Raw genomic sequence first — 12,951 nt, 5'->3', positions numbered from 1 at the left:
TATGCTTTATAGTTATCTATAGTAATTTATAATACTTTATAGTGCTCTATATATTTATAATACTAATTATAATTTATAACCTATAAGCTATATTCTTATAAAAATAAAAACTTAAAAACTAATTATAAATAGCTAGAAAAAGTTAGTATTATTTTAAATAGTTATATATAAAATTAAAATACCTTATTTATTGCCTTTTACCTTTTTAGATTTAAACTTACTTTTACCTTTAGACTTCTTTTTTTTCTTATAGTTAATAACCTTATAGAAAAATTAAAAAAGTCTATAATATTCCTTTTTAATAAAGTCCTTTAATATATCTATAAGGTCTTTTTTACTATTAAATAAAAAGCTATTATTATTATTAATAATAGAGATAGTATTAAATATAGCCTTATACTTCTTAAGAATTATTATTAAATAAGTTAATATAGAGATATATAAGGCATTATAAGTATATATCTTTAATATAGCTATAGTTTAATTTTAAATAGTTCTAAAGGCAATTAATATAGCCTTTAAATAGAGTTATAATATAATAATAGGTAAAAGCACTATTATTAAATATATACTTATTATATAAAAGCAATTTAGGTATTATAAATCTATATAAATAGTAAAGTATAGTATTAATATTCTATAATAAGAATTTAAGTATATATTTAGCCTTAATATTCTTACCTTTTTTTTTATATAAAAAAAGTAAGTTAGGCTTTTTAAAAAGCTATATAAGTTAGTATAATATAATATAAAATAGAAAGTAATTAAATATCTTACTTTATTTTTATTAAACTTTATATATATAAGGCTTTTATAGAAATAATTTTTTAATATATTTATATATATTTAAATAGTTAACTATAGGTTTATAAAAAGGCATTTAGCCTTATAGTTAAAGGTAAGGGTAAGAATCTTATTAACCTCTTTAGCTAAATACTTAAAAGTATAGTTATTAAAGTTATATTATAAAGCTTTCTTTATAGCTTTATAGTCTTTATTATTATTATATTTAAAGATATATAGTTAATATTTAAGTTACTTCTTCTTAATAATATAATCCTCTTTAAGAGCTTTATTATCTATTTCCTTTTTAATATAAGTAAGTATTTCTATAAGCTTATTATAATATTACTTTAATTTAATATATTTTACTTTAAATTTTTTAGCAGTAATATAGACTTTTTTAGCCTTTTTCTTTTAAGTAATAATATAGTTAGCTTTAAGCTTTTTTTTAAAGGTAATATATTTCTTTTTAGTCTTTTTAATAATAATATAATTAACTTTAGCTTTTTTAATAGTAATATATTTAACTTTAGCTTTCTCTATAGTAATATATTTAGCTTTAATTTCCTCTATAAGATAGGCTTTATAGGCTAAGTACTTCCTTTTAGCCTTTATAGTTTTATAGAAAGGTATAATATTATAAAATTATATAGATCTTTATAATATTTAAATAGATCCTTTAATTAAATATTAGCCTTAAGTTACTTATATAATATATTAAAATATAAAAAATAAAAAATAAAAAAGATATAAAAATAAAGCCTTTAATTATATAACCTTAATTAATATAATATAAAGGTATAAAAGGGTATAAAGGTAAGATAAAGAAAGGGTTAATATAGGCTAAAGTTTAGTATTTTAGTAGTCTGGCTTTAAGTATAAAATTAAAGGGGAAATATACTTTAAATTACTTTAAAGTAAAATAAAAATAAAGCTCTAAAGTATATAAATTTAATAAGGTATATAATAGGTTATAAAGGGTAATTATAGATAGATATAATATACTAAAAATAGGGATTTTTTACTTTATAAAGTATAATAGATTTAGGGAATAAAAATAAAGCTAAACTTAAGATTAATAATAACTATTATAAAGTTATATAAAGCTATATAACCTTTTTAAGTAAGGGGCTATAATTAGCTAGACCTATATTTACCTTATTTATATTAAATTATAAGGAATATTAACTATAGCACTATATAGTATAGGGTTGGCCTATTAAGAGATAAATTTTAGTATAGATATCGATTTGGCCTTCTGTAGTTGACGGCTAACGGGCAAATATCGGGAAAAGTATGGAATATTAATGTTCTGGACTGAGGTTCAGCAGGGAAATGGCATGATTGACGCGTTTAAGCAGCGTCAGGAGGTTTGTAATGAATGGTCTAGATGTTGCATGTGTGGCCGCCACCGGACAGCTGTCTGCAGAATGTTGATTGTATGGTTGCGATGTAGTAGGTAAGCTATCTTAACGTTGGGCCTCACAGAAAAGCTTGTCTTGTCATTATCGGTTCAATGTATTATCATGTTTGGAACCAGCATAGCATGCTTTGGGACACCTTTATACACAATAGCATAATGCTTATTCAACAGGAATTTTGATTCAATAGTTCTGAATAATGCCATTATTTATGAGATCACTTATTAGCTTCCATCTCAGTCCACCTCTTCCTCAACACCTGCACAGCGCTCTTTGGTCTCCGATCCTGCGTAAATACTCCTTTCTTGTTACCATCAACTCTAAAGATAAAGGTAGATGGAGTCTGGAAATCCGCGAAATTCTAGACTTGCTCTCTAACTACACTCTCCACCTTGTTAAATACTTGATGTGACATTTTCAGGACTTGGCTTTGGTATTCCTCACTTTAAGGTGTATCTCCAACTGTATGCAATCCAGTAAGAGTATCAGCACCATACTCTGTTATAATGATGGGTTTGTTGTATTTGCTCTCCCAGCCCTGCAAGCATTCCTCTAGGCCTTGCTCTGCTTCCTTAAGGTCGCCAGTATTGAGATACTAGCTGTAGTACCTGTTAAGGCAAATTACATCAAAAAGATCTGTAATGAGATCAGTGTGAATATTGGCTTGATTCTTGTTGGCAAAGCAAATAGGCCGTGTCGGATCCAGTTCGCGGTTTAGTTTGACAAGTGGCTCTATATACTCTCTCACACCAGGCTTACTGGCTGCAGGCTTATTTGCAATCGTCTATATGATAACACTTGGGTGATTCTTATCGCGGGCAACAAGCTTACGTATAGCTTGAGCGTGTGCGGTGCGTGTTTTATCGTTTATCGTTTCTGGTGAGAAGGTCGGTATCGGCTTGTGCCTAAAGAGACCAGCGACAATGGTGAGGTTGAGGCCAACTGCAGCTGTCTCATTGATGACAACGATTCCGTGACGATCTGCATAATCTAGGACCTCTTCTGTGTATGGGTAATAGGAAGTTCTGAAAGAGTTGGCTTCTATCTACTTTATCAGTTAAAAATCGTGAACTATATAGGCTGGGTCATGGCCTTTGCCTCGGATTGATGTATCTTCGTGTTTACTAAATCCTGTAAAGTAGAATGGCTTTCTATTGATAAGAAATTTGTTTCCTGAGACCTCGACTGTTCTTATTCTAACCGGTAGTTTGTAAGTGTCTACTATTGTGTTCCGGGAGAAAACTTGTGCGCGAAGTTGGTAGAGATATGCTGCTCCCGGTTGCCAAAGGTGAACCGATTTAATGATCAAAGAGCCATTCAATTCACAAGAGTGACTGACGGGGCATTCATCCTCGTCCAGGAGTGTCACCTTGACTGAGTGGTGGTCGAGAGGGATACTGGTAGCGATGTTGAAGTCCACGATACCAGTAGACCCCTCCACTTTGGTGACAACTGTGATGTCCTTGACAGAGATACTGGGCAAAGTGAACAACCATACAGATCTTGCAAGCCCTGCGTAGTTGAAAAAGTCATGCTGATAATGTTGCTTTCGCTTGCCATTCTTGAGTGTCTCTATCCTTCCTGGTGGAATAGTATGCCAGTCAAGTTCATTGTTGACCGCCACGGTAAGTCGAACTTGCTTGCCAGGCTAGACAAAGTCAGAGATGTCCACCTCGAATGGAGTGTAGCCCCCAATATGTTCAGCTACGAATTGATCGTCGATGTACACGCGCCCCCGATGAGTGGCAGCGTCAAAGCGCAGAAAGTAAGGACGTTGAGACCAGCTAAGCGGGATGGTGAAGCGCCTTTGATAGTAGACCCAGCCAACATGATTGCGAATACTGGAGTCAACGAAAATGTCGTTGTAGCTGGCGGGAACAGGAACTTGGAGCTTTGGCGGTATGTTCCGTTCCCAAGCTCTTTCATCGTCAATGTCGACTGATTGGGAGACTGCAAAGTTCCAGACACCGTCTAATGAGACAAGTTCTCGAGAAGCGTTAGCCTGCGGTTTGAGCATAGTGAAGGTTCGTGCTCAGAGAAGAGTTGATGTAGCTGGACTATCTTGATGAGACTAGAATACGCCAATTATTGGATAAGGAGGGAACATGCTGGTGATAGGGCCTCGAAACGGACCTTTCTCTTCCAATTAAGGATAAAGCCCTTCGGAGTAAACAGCCGTCAGTCGCACAGGTATCCGATAAAATGTCCCCAGTTTCACTATGGAACTGCAACCCGGCAATGTCACCTCTAAACAAGAAGATCAATAGCCCTGATTTGAGAGTCCATGCCAGCAAGAGTGTGCACAAGAGCTACCCTGGAAAGCCGGGTATAGCCTCGGTGGAAGCATCGGCCGATGGATACGCGAGAGCCGTGCCCAATGTGTTCTAGCGCAGAGTCATGCTCCCCTGTCACAACCCTCGTGACAGCATTCCACTGTGACAACCACCAATCATCATCGCCGAAGGTGAGCTACCGAGTCGGTTTGCGGGGTAATGCAACTGGTAAATGAATCGCTCAGAGACCACCACTCAAATTTCAGCTAAGCCAGCCATGTTAGCGGCAAGTTCGCCGATGCTAGAAATGATTCGACCTTGTTCCAACTTTCACGTCACTTCCGGACACGATGGAAATGTCGCACGATGACTCCCCCGAAGCCGAGCTCCCATCCTGCAGCGGCTGCCGGAAACGGAAACTCAAGTGTTCCAGACAGAGACCAGCTTGTTCCAACTGTGAGCGATTGGGTGAGTTCACAGCAAAGACCAGGGCCAATGGGCCTATTATTCACGTTGTCCAGGTGCGCCTTGTCTTTATGAGAATCGTCGGACGAAACCAGGTTTGAAAGGTGGTGCTGTCGAGAGCCTCAATCAGCGGTTAGGTATACATCAAGTGAAACCCATGGCTTCATCAGAACGCATACTCATTGAGCACAACAGAAAAGGTCGAAAAAGCATTGTTCGGCTCAGAACATGGCCAAGGTGCACAAGACTCTGAAGGTACAAATCGTGATTTCTCAGGCGGCAGGACAAGTGATAGCAGCCCAACGCCCCTAGAGGCAGTCCTTTCTACTCTTGCCGGCGAGTTGCAGAAGCTGAATCAAAATATTGAGCCGACTCGCAAAAGACAGTATGAATACGATCCCTACAGAAAGGTCTCCGAACTTTTCAAGAGACGGAGGCGAGATGCAGTCTAGGAGCAGCATCAAGCCAGTAATTAAGACACTACCCAGCAGTAAACTCGTCAATATTCATTATGCAGGATCGATATTATCCCAGACTATTTGGAAAAGCTAGTCGAGGCACATTTCGACAACATCCAGCCATGGATACTAATGATAATTATGAGAGGCTTCTATGACCGCATTCAGAAAGACACTGAGCATTGCATGACAATTGTGCTTGAGGTAATGATGATAGCTTCTCTGCGCTATGTCGAGATCAATGGCAACCCACTGGATAATACTTTTATCAATAGTGAGGTGGTAAGGTTACGAAAGTGTGTGATAATGGATGCGATGGAGGGTCTGATGACGGAGAATTTGCAAGCACTTATCATGATTGCATTCACTGAGGTATGTTTTGATTCTTGACTATATTAACACTCCTAATACCAGTTTAGATTGGAAATGGCAACCTGGAAAAGGCCTGGCCTGTTATTGGGTCTTTGATAAGAACAGTTGAGTATATGGGACTTTCCGTTGAATCTGAAGTGTATTAACGCAAGAGAGGGCTATTGTCAGATAGCCTATCACTACTAGAGCCACGAGATTGGCTGGAGGAAGAGGAAAGAAGACGGATCTTCTGGAATGTCTTTATTCTTGATAGAATCTCGTCTATCATCAAAGGGTAAGATCTCTTTGCTCTCTTATAAGTGACATGCCTGACAAATTCAAGATAGAGCCCAGGCATTAATTTAGCCGATGTTTGTCGAAGACTGCCTATATGCGGTGGGAGCTGGTTCCACAACGAGCCAGCGGTGACACCCTACTTCGGAAACTGGGACGAGCTAACAGTGCATAACAGTCACGGGACGAGTCCTTACTCCGTTGGAAGCAATGCTGGTGGTGCAAACGGACCAGCGAGTACCCGTAATATACGGGCTAGAGACAAGGCAACGGGGGATATTTCCAAGATTGGTGCCTTGGCTTATTACATCCAGTCAATCGATTCACTTTGCCAGATATCGAAGAGCTTCCTTTAACCTACCGTGGACTTCTCCACCAGACAGGAGGTATCTCTTTAGCTGACGAAGTTCAAAGAACTCGATCTCCGTTTAGTACAGTAAGTACTGTTCTCTAGGTTGCATGTATTACTGACAAAACCAGCTAGAAGATATATCTGCCTCAGCAATGGAAAGACTCTAGCGTGTCGCGCAAGATAATGCCTGGCGTAATAGACCCCAGCATAACACTAGCTAATGCGACGCACAACACTTCCGTAATCCTCCTCCACAAGCGCATTACATACCCGGACTCTAAGCTTCTCAGCCTAAACCTCCCCAGTCATTTTAATGCCAAGAACTGTCTCAACGCCACCATAGAGACGGCAAATATCACAACCAAGTACCTCGGAGGCTATCCATCAGCTCGTACTGTGCCACCGCAAATAGGAATATGCGCCTACATCAGTGCCAGAACTCTACTGGGTAAGATATCAGAATAGTCATATGACCAGCTCTGACACGGTCTTGCAGTTCACTCTCAATACTACAGAACCCCTTTAGCCAAAGAATTCAAGAATCTGATAGATAATTTGACGGACATGTCCGATCGGTGGACTGGTCTTGAACAGGCAGAAAAAACGGATAAGTCTCCCAACTTCTTTAACCAGCTATTCAACATGCTGCAAGATCAATATGAGGCGTCACAGAGAGCGGCCACAGGCCAGACCATACCACGAGCAATCTCGACCTTTGGAGCTGAAGGACCTATGTTCAATTCGAATCACGCCCATTCCAGCCCAGATGTGCCACAGTCTGTTAACAACTTGACGCGCGGAATGAATCCGGTGCAGTTGAGCAACCACGAATGGCACGTCGACTCGCAGTCACCACATACAATCTCAAAGGATGACCTGTTCACAATATCTCAAACTCTCCTAAACAATGACTTTCTTGAGCTGGATCGTATCGTCAGCTTCGAGGATATGATGGCCGTTGGGAATATGCCACAGTATTATGGCACCAACAGCTACAGCTAGAAAATCAAGATACCACGTTCAGATTAAGCTACTTGCTGACTATGAATTATTCCTGACTTATCGAATGCCATGAACCCAGTACCCTCTCTGCACCCAACATATTCAGCCAAGATATCTGAACCCTTCAAGATAGAGGTTTCCTCCCATAAGTTGATTTGGCCTTTGCCATCACCCATCTCTCCACCAGGTCCATAAACCTCCATCCATCGCTTTCGAAGCTTGACGTGGCCTCTGTGAATTCTGCCAACTCTCTCAAACTTGCTCATGTCCTGCCAGTAAAACAGCTCGATCTTTCTGTTATGGTTCAAGTTAACCGGAGTTCCAGTTTTGAACGTTCCAAAATCCGGGACATGGCCCATTCGTACGTCGAAGAGTCCATTCGCAGTAGTATCCTTTGCTAGGTAGCCCATCCAGCCACTGACTAGCTCATCGAACTCCTCGAACCACAAGGTCTTCTCTTCAGCAGACATTCCCGAGTGGTCTTGTCCTTCGACTAGAAAACAGATGTTTTCTGGTAGGTCGGTGATCATCAACCTTCCTGGACGAATATTTGTTGTTTCTGGAACTCGCGGAGGCATCTCCTCCAACGAAGAGGCTAAATTCTCACCCAGACTCACATCGGGTATACGATGACGAACACAGCCCCAATATCCAATCTTGTCGCAGAATGGTTCCATCTCTCCAACCCCATTCATCCCATTCTTCAACTCAGCAGTGCACGCGTTTTGCACTCGATTGGCAGAAGCTGTAAGGATCTCCCTCCACATGTCTGCGTCTTCTGGGAGCTCATCCCAAAACTGTTTCACGGCAGGCGATGACCACCACTCTGCATGAGCCTCTGGCCACCAATATGAGAGCCAGATCTGGGAACTCAATCCATCAGTGCCTGGTACAGCGATGCGGTCAAGGTGCGCTTGTCCAGTGATGAGCTTGTCGAACTTCTCAATGTGATCCAGCTGCTGAGTGTTTGGGCTTTGGCCCTGGTATTGGATGCCATATATCCCGTAGATGAACTTGTCTCCGGGCTGAAATTTGGCACGGTAAAACATGTTGACGAGATTGACTATGAAGGGACTTGGTGGGTTTTACTTAGAAAGCAGGATGTCGTGCTGCAAAGAATAAAGAAATGGCATTTATCAGAACAGCGATAGGACATCTGTTTATCTTTATAGCAAGGACATGGGATAAATGGCTACGGAAAGTCACCTGATGCACAGCTATAATTTATAATACTTTTGCTCAGCTAGGCTTTACTACACATAAAGCTATTTGGTATAACACCACTAGATAACCCGGATATTGACTACCCGGCTACGACAAAGATCTCATTCCGATATTAACGATACTAATCACCATTAGTCTATCTAGACTTGCTATAGCGCGAATCTCATTCCGAAAAACAGATCAACGAGACAGAATCGAGACACCAACCTGGGGATCAGTCTTTTCAAGATGGCACGTGAGGACGGCACTTAAGATAACAATTCCCTATTGTTGACCCCAGATGATTGTGGAGTACACCGTCGACTCGACTTAGACGAGTCAGGGTGGCAAAGCTTGTTATGAAGCTAAACTGGCTTGGATTTATTGATTACTTGACCACGATTCTGATTGGAGGAGAACTGCCGGAATGAGATAAAAATTTCCATGATTGTGGTTGATTCCGAGATCTGCATGAGATGAGTTGATAGAGTATGGGGTAAACGTGAGTTGATTCCGACATCTGTCGCAAGTGACAGATCCCGGAGCAATAGCTTATCTTGGGCGGGACAAGAGAGGGGTCAATTCTTGCACATAAATACATCTATCAACAGCTCAAACTCATTTGTTGTAATAGTAAGAAAAAAACTCTCATTTTCTCATCGATCTTTTAAAATGCCTTCCAAATGCAAAGTCGCTGCTATTCAGGCCGAACCATGCTGGAACGACCTGAAAGGGAGCATTGCCAAAACGATCGGGCTCATCCAAGAGGCTGCTAGTAAAGGCGCCAACGTGATTGGCTTTCCCGAGATTTTCATCCCTGGCTACCCATGGTAAGTCCAGATCTCTTGGTGCGAAGATGGTCAGCTAATGAGGTATTTCTAGGACAATTTGGGCTAACTCGCCAGTCAGCAACGCTGCCTTCATGAGCGAGTATTTTGCCAATTCCCTTGAGAAGGAGTCTGAGGAGATGGAACAAATCAAAACGGCTGTTCGTGAAGCTGGAGTTTTCATTGTACTTGGATATAGCGAAAGATATCAAGGCACCCTCTACATTTCCCAGGTAGGTCATCTGTTTCTGTCACTGCTTGTGGCTAAAAACTTACCCCTGTATAGTCCTTTATCGATGAGACCGGCACCATTGTTCTTCACCGACGAAAGATCAAGCCAACTCACGTTGAGAGAGCATACTGGGGCGACGGGCAAGCCGATTCCGTCAAGGCCGTTGCCCCCTCCTCATTCGGTAATATCGGTGGTTTGAACTGCTGGGAGCACACCCAGCCTCTGCTACGTTACTACCAATACTCGCAATACCTGGACATCCAAGTATCCAGCTGGCCCCTCTGCTGGGATGCATTGGAGGGCCAACCATGGCCGTATCACCTGACGCCACCAGCTTGCAACAGGTTCTCACAGGTCATGGCGATGGAAGGCGCCTGCTTTGTCTTGGTCTGCTCACAAGTTCTGACAGAGGACAGCAAAGCAAAGACAGGGTTGGAAAAGTTTGACTATGCTAGAGCCCCAGGTGGCGGCTTCAGTATGATCTACGGGCCTGATGGCTCGGAGCTGTGCAAGCCTTTGGGACCAGGGGAAGAGGGCATTCTATATGCTGATGTTGACCTTTCATTCAGGGCCATGATGCAGCAGAATCTCGATCTGATGGGACACTACGCACGGCCCGACTTGTTGAGTCTGAATGTGACGACAGAGACTGCCGTTCCGATCCGTCACAAGTGACACCTCTCTCGTTTGCAAATGGGTTTGGAGCATAAATTTCAGATATCATATACCGCAGAGTATTAGTTGAATAATTTGGGAATCTATTACTATGGTCTTATGACAAAGATAGCTAGAAGAATGTGAAGCTTTCGCAGTTACCAAGAATCTGACTCAGGTTATTGAACAATGAAGGATCAGTATCCACCCAAGTAGTGTCAGCAGGATCAATGTCAAATAAACCAATTGGGATATTCGCCGTAGTTGCAAGACCATTCAGTAATACAGGATCCCCTGTCAAGTTCGTCGCGTGCGCTGCCTCTGGGAGTCCAGAGTTTTGGCCAACTCTCGTTGCCTCTGTACTAGGCTCTGCTCCAAACCCTTCCCCGATTCCGGCATATCTCTGGGATCTCAACTCATCGGTAGCTTTCCGTATGGTTTGTAGCTTATCCCTCAGCCGCCTCGTGATCAGAGACTCTCCCGCTAGTCGGTGAATCAGCTGTGTTGCAGTAACCACATCTTGTAGACAAGACTTGCTCTGGTCGGGGCTGGCATAACAGGTAACAAGAAGCAGAGAAGACAAAGCGGTCTCAAGAAAATGGTTGAAGGTCTTGTGCTGAGCATGGTATATGTCCGTCTCCCTAGCTAGTCTGGCCAGCACTTGAATCGAGTCTCGAGCAACCTGGATCATGACTTGAAAGTTTGATGTATCGATGTTGTGAGATCCGAAGCGACTAGCTGCTTTGCGGAGGATGATTGTTCTCATCTGATTAGCTCGTAGGTAAAGAATTAATCGCAGCTTATAGTCCCCGCGCTTCTCAGTTGCCATATCGAATTTGTCGTCAATGCCTCTGAACTGCAATCGCTGTGGCAGATTTTGCTGCCACTGAAGAACCCGAAATTGCAAATAGTCCTGAGTTGAGCTAGAGTCTTGGAGCCTAGATGCCAACGTGCCGTTGAAGAAGCTTCGAACATCTGACGCTATGCCGCAAAAGGATATCATTTCTTTGAGATAAGCTAGTGAATGGCTGCTGTCGTTCTGTGTCTTCGTTCAGGTCATGTTCTCAGCATCTGGAATTGGGGTCATACCATTGACAATGACGGTCGGTTGATTTCCGAGTCCTGAACTGCAAATGGAAGTCCACTACCAAAGCTCCATCTTCGATCCAAGGTATATAGACTCCAGAAGAAGGTATCTGAAATCCTCTCGGCAGGGGTATCTTCCTCTTGACAGCTTTGCTCGTGTATAAGTCTCACAACGGTGCCAATTAATCTCCACGCTTCTTTCTCACGATCGTTAAGAAAGAAGAAGATACACTGTAGAAGAACAACGGATTAGGACAAGCATAATGAATACGAAGAATCAACTTACAATCAGAGTCAGCAACGTCAAGCCAGCCAAGTCCGGGGATCGTAGATATATCTTGGGAATGGTTGAAACGAAAACCTCTTCAACAACGGGACTCACAATCTCTACAGCCTTGGAGCCCTCAAAACTTGATACAATCGCCAGTACTAGGAAGGCGATGTTTCCAATATCTCCGCCACAGAGACTTCTAGAACGAGGGGAATCGGAATCGGACCGTGTTCGTCCCTCGAGTATCCTATGTCTCAGATGATCAATATCCAGGAATGGATACATCATGCCAACTTCCTCTTCATAAATCGCAAGGACTTGGCACCAAAAGCTATGGTCGAGAGCCTCTAGTGCTCTTCGCGGAGATATGCTTCCCTGGACGAATAAGATTTCCAATTCTCTGGAGACGAAGCCTGAACAGGGATTTGCGCTGGAATTGTTGCTTTGATGGTCGGCTTGGAAAAGCTGACGCTCGGTAAGACGTATAAAATCATCGAAATTGTCATACGTTAATTCCGAACCTGGAGCGTCTAGAGGCCAGCTCTGCGCCAGTGACTCTAGACTTTCCGAGCCATCATCCAGACGTTCTTTCTCCGACTGGGCATTCTCTGGCTCTTGGAGAGGGATCCGCGCCCTGGTACGTGAGGTAAGCCCCAGAATTCAAGATTGCATGGCGACACCTACGATGCACAACGGGAAGATCGATAGCGCGTTGCTCGTGGATAGAGGCATCTCGTGCAGGCTTTACGACATCCGTTACATGGTTGCTCGCCGCTGCATCTGGTCTTGCGCTGTTGACATCTCTCGCTATGTCACATGGTCAGCAGAACCACAGATCTATGACGCGTAGGAGGCACGAACCAAGCAACGGGCGTGTAGCGAGAGCGTCGCTTTTTTTCTGTTACCATAGCGTATGGGCCATTAAATGTAGAGTAATTATTAATGATGCAACCAAGTCATGCATGCAGGAAGAGAATAAAAACCCCGCAATCGCAAATTATTAGAATCTGGAAGTTGAGTTGAAACTATCGATTAAGCGCGATTGCTGATTGGCTGCGCTACGGTCGTTGGGTTGTTGATCCTGAACAAATGTCATCTATATTGGGATGATCATCCAGGGGGGTTATTTCATCAGGATCAGTATGTTTGCGCAAATCTGAATAGCAAGTCAAGAAAAGAGGACACATGCTAGTCCTTATGAAGATGTCTATTACAAGGTAGTCCAGGTGCAGTCGTCTGGCGAGTTGGCCGTCACATGGTGTTAGGATAATTACCCCTT

At 42.2% G+C, this 12,951-nt stretch overlaps 5 protein-coding genes across 5 annotated transcripts; 2 read left to right on the top strand and 3 right to left on the bottom strand.

Moving 5' to 3' along the window:
* Positions 1 to 2,988: 2,988 nt before the first annotated feature.
* On the bottom strand, positions 2,989 to 4,221 carry FPRO_05537 (uncharacterized protein; the record flags this gene model as incomplete). The annotated part of the gene is made up of 3 exons (XM_031229648.1): positions 2,989 to 3,249; positions 3,544 to 3,852; positions 3,913 to 4,221. 3 exons carry the CDS (start codon positions 4,219 to 4,221, stop codon positions 2,989 to 2,991), a joined length of 879 nt encoding a protein of 292 aa, XP_031079864.1.
* A 622-nt stretch (positions 4,222 to 4,843) lies between these two features.
* Positions 4,844 to 7,399, top strand: FPRO_05538 (uncharacterized protein; the record flags this gene model as incomplete). The annotated part of the gene is made up of 6 exons (XM_031229647.1): positions 4,844 to 4,945; positions 4,999 to 5,037; positions 6,099 to 6,288; positions 6,360 to 6,481; positions 6,530 to 6,845; positions 6,894 to 7,399. 6 exons carry the CDS (start codon positions 4,844 to 4,846, stop codon positions 7,397 to 7,399), a joined length of 1,275 nt encoding a protein of 424 aa, XP_031079863.1.
* A 23-nt stretch (positions 7,400 to 7,422) lies between these two features.
* FPRO_05539 (uncharacterized protein) lies at positions 7,423 to 8,448 on the bottom strand (the record flags this gene model as incomplete). The annotated part of the gene is made up of 1 exon (XM_031229646.1): positions 7,423 to 8,448. The coding sequence occupies one exon, from the start codon at positions 8,446 to 8,448 to the stop codon at positions 7,423 to 7,425; it is 1,026 nt and encodes a 341-aa protein (XP_031079862.1).
* An 826-nt stretch (positions 8,449 to 9,274) lies between these two features.
* FPRO_05540 (putative amidohydrolase) lies at positions 9,275 to 10,336 on the top strand (the record flags this gene model as incomplete). The annotated part of the gene is made up of 3 exons (XM_031229645.1): positions 9,275 to 9,432; positions 9,485 to 9,662; positions 9,716 to 10,336. The coding sequence occupies 3 exons, from the start codon at positions 9,275 to 9,277 to the stop codon at positions 10,334 to 10,336; spliced, it is 957 nt and encodes a 318-aa protein (XP_031079861.1).
* Positions 10,337 to 10,448: 112 nt separating this feature from the next.
* FPRO_05541 (uncharacterized protein) lies at positions 10,449 to 12,580 on the bottom strand (the record flags this gene model as incomplete). Its single annotated transcript, XM_031229644.1, has 5 exons — positions 10,449 to 11,354; positions 11,405 to 11,632; positions 11,688 to 12,306; positions 12,357 to 12,479; positions 12,534 to 12,580. 5 exons carry the CDS (start codon positions 12,578 to 12,580, stop codon positions 10,449 to 10,451), a joined length of 1,923 nt encoding a protein of 640 aa, XP_031079860.1.
* Positions 12,581 to 12,951: the final 371 nt, after the last annotated feature.

The sequence above is a fragment of the Fusarium proliferatum genome (assembly GCF_900067095.1).
Source record: "Fusarium proliferatum ET1 genome assembly, contig: FPRO_scaffold003, whole genome shotgun sequence".
Classification (NCBI taxonomy): Eukaryota; Fungi; Ascomycota; class Sordariomycetes; order Hypocreales; family Nectriaceae; genus Fusarium; species Fusarium proliferatum.
This window is presented reverse-complemented; position numbering and strand designations above follow the sequence as displayed.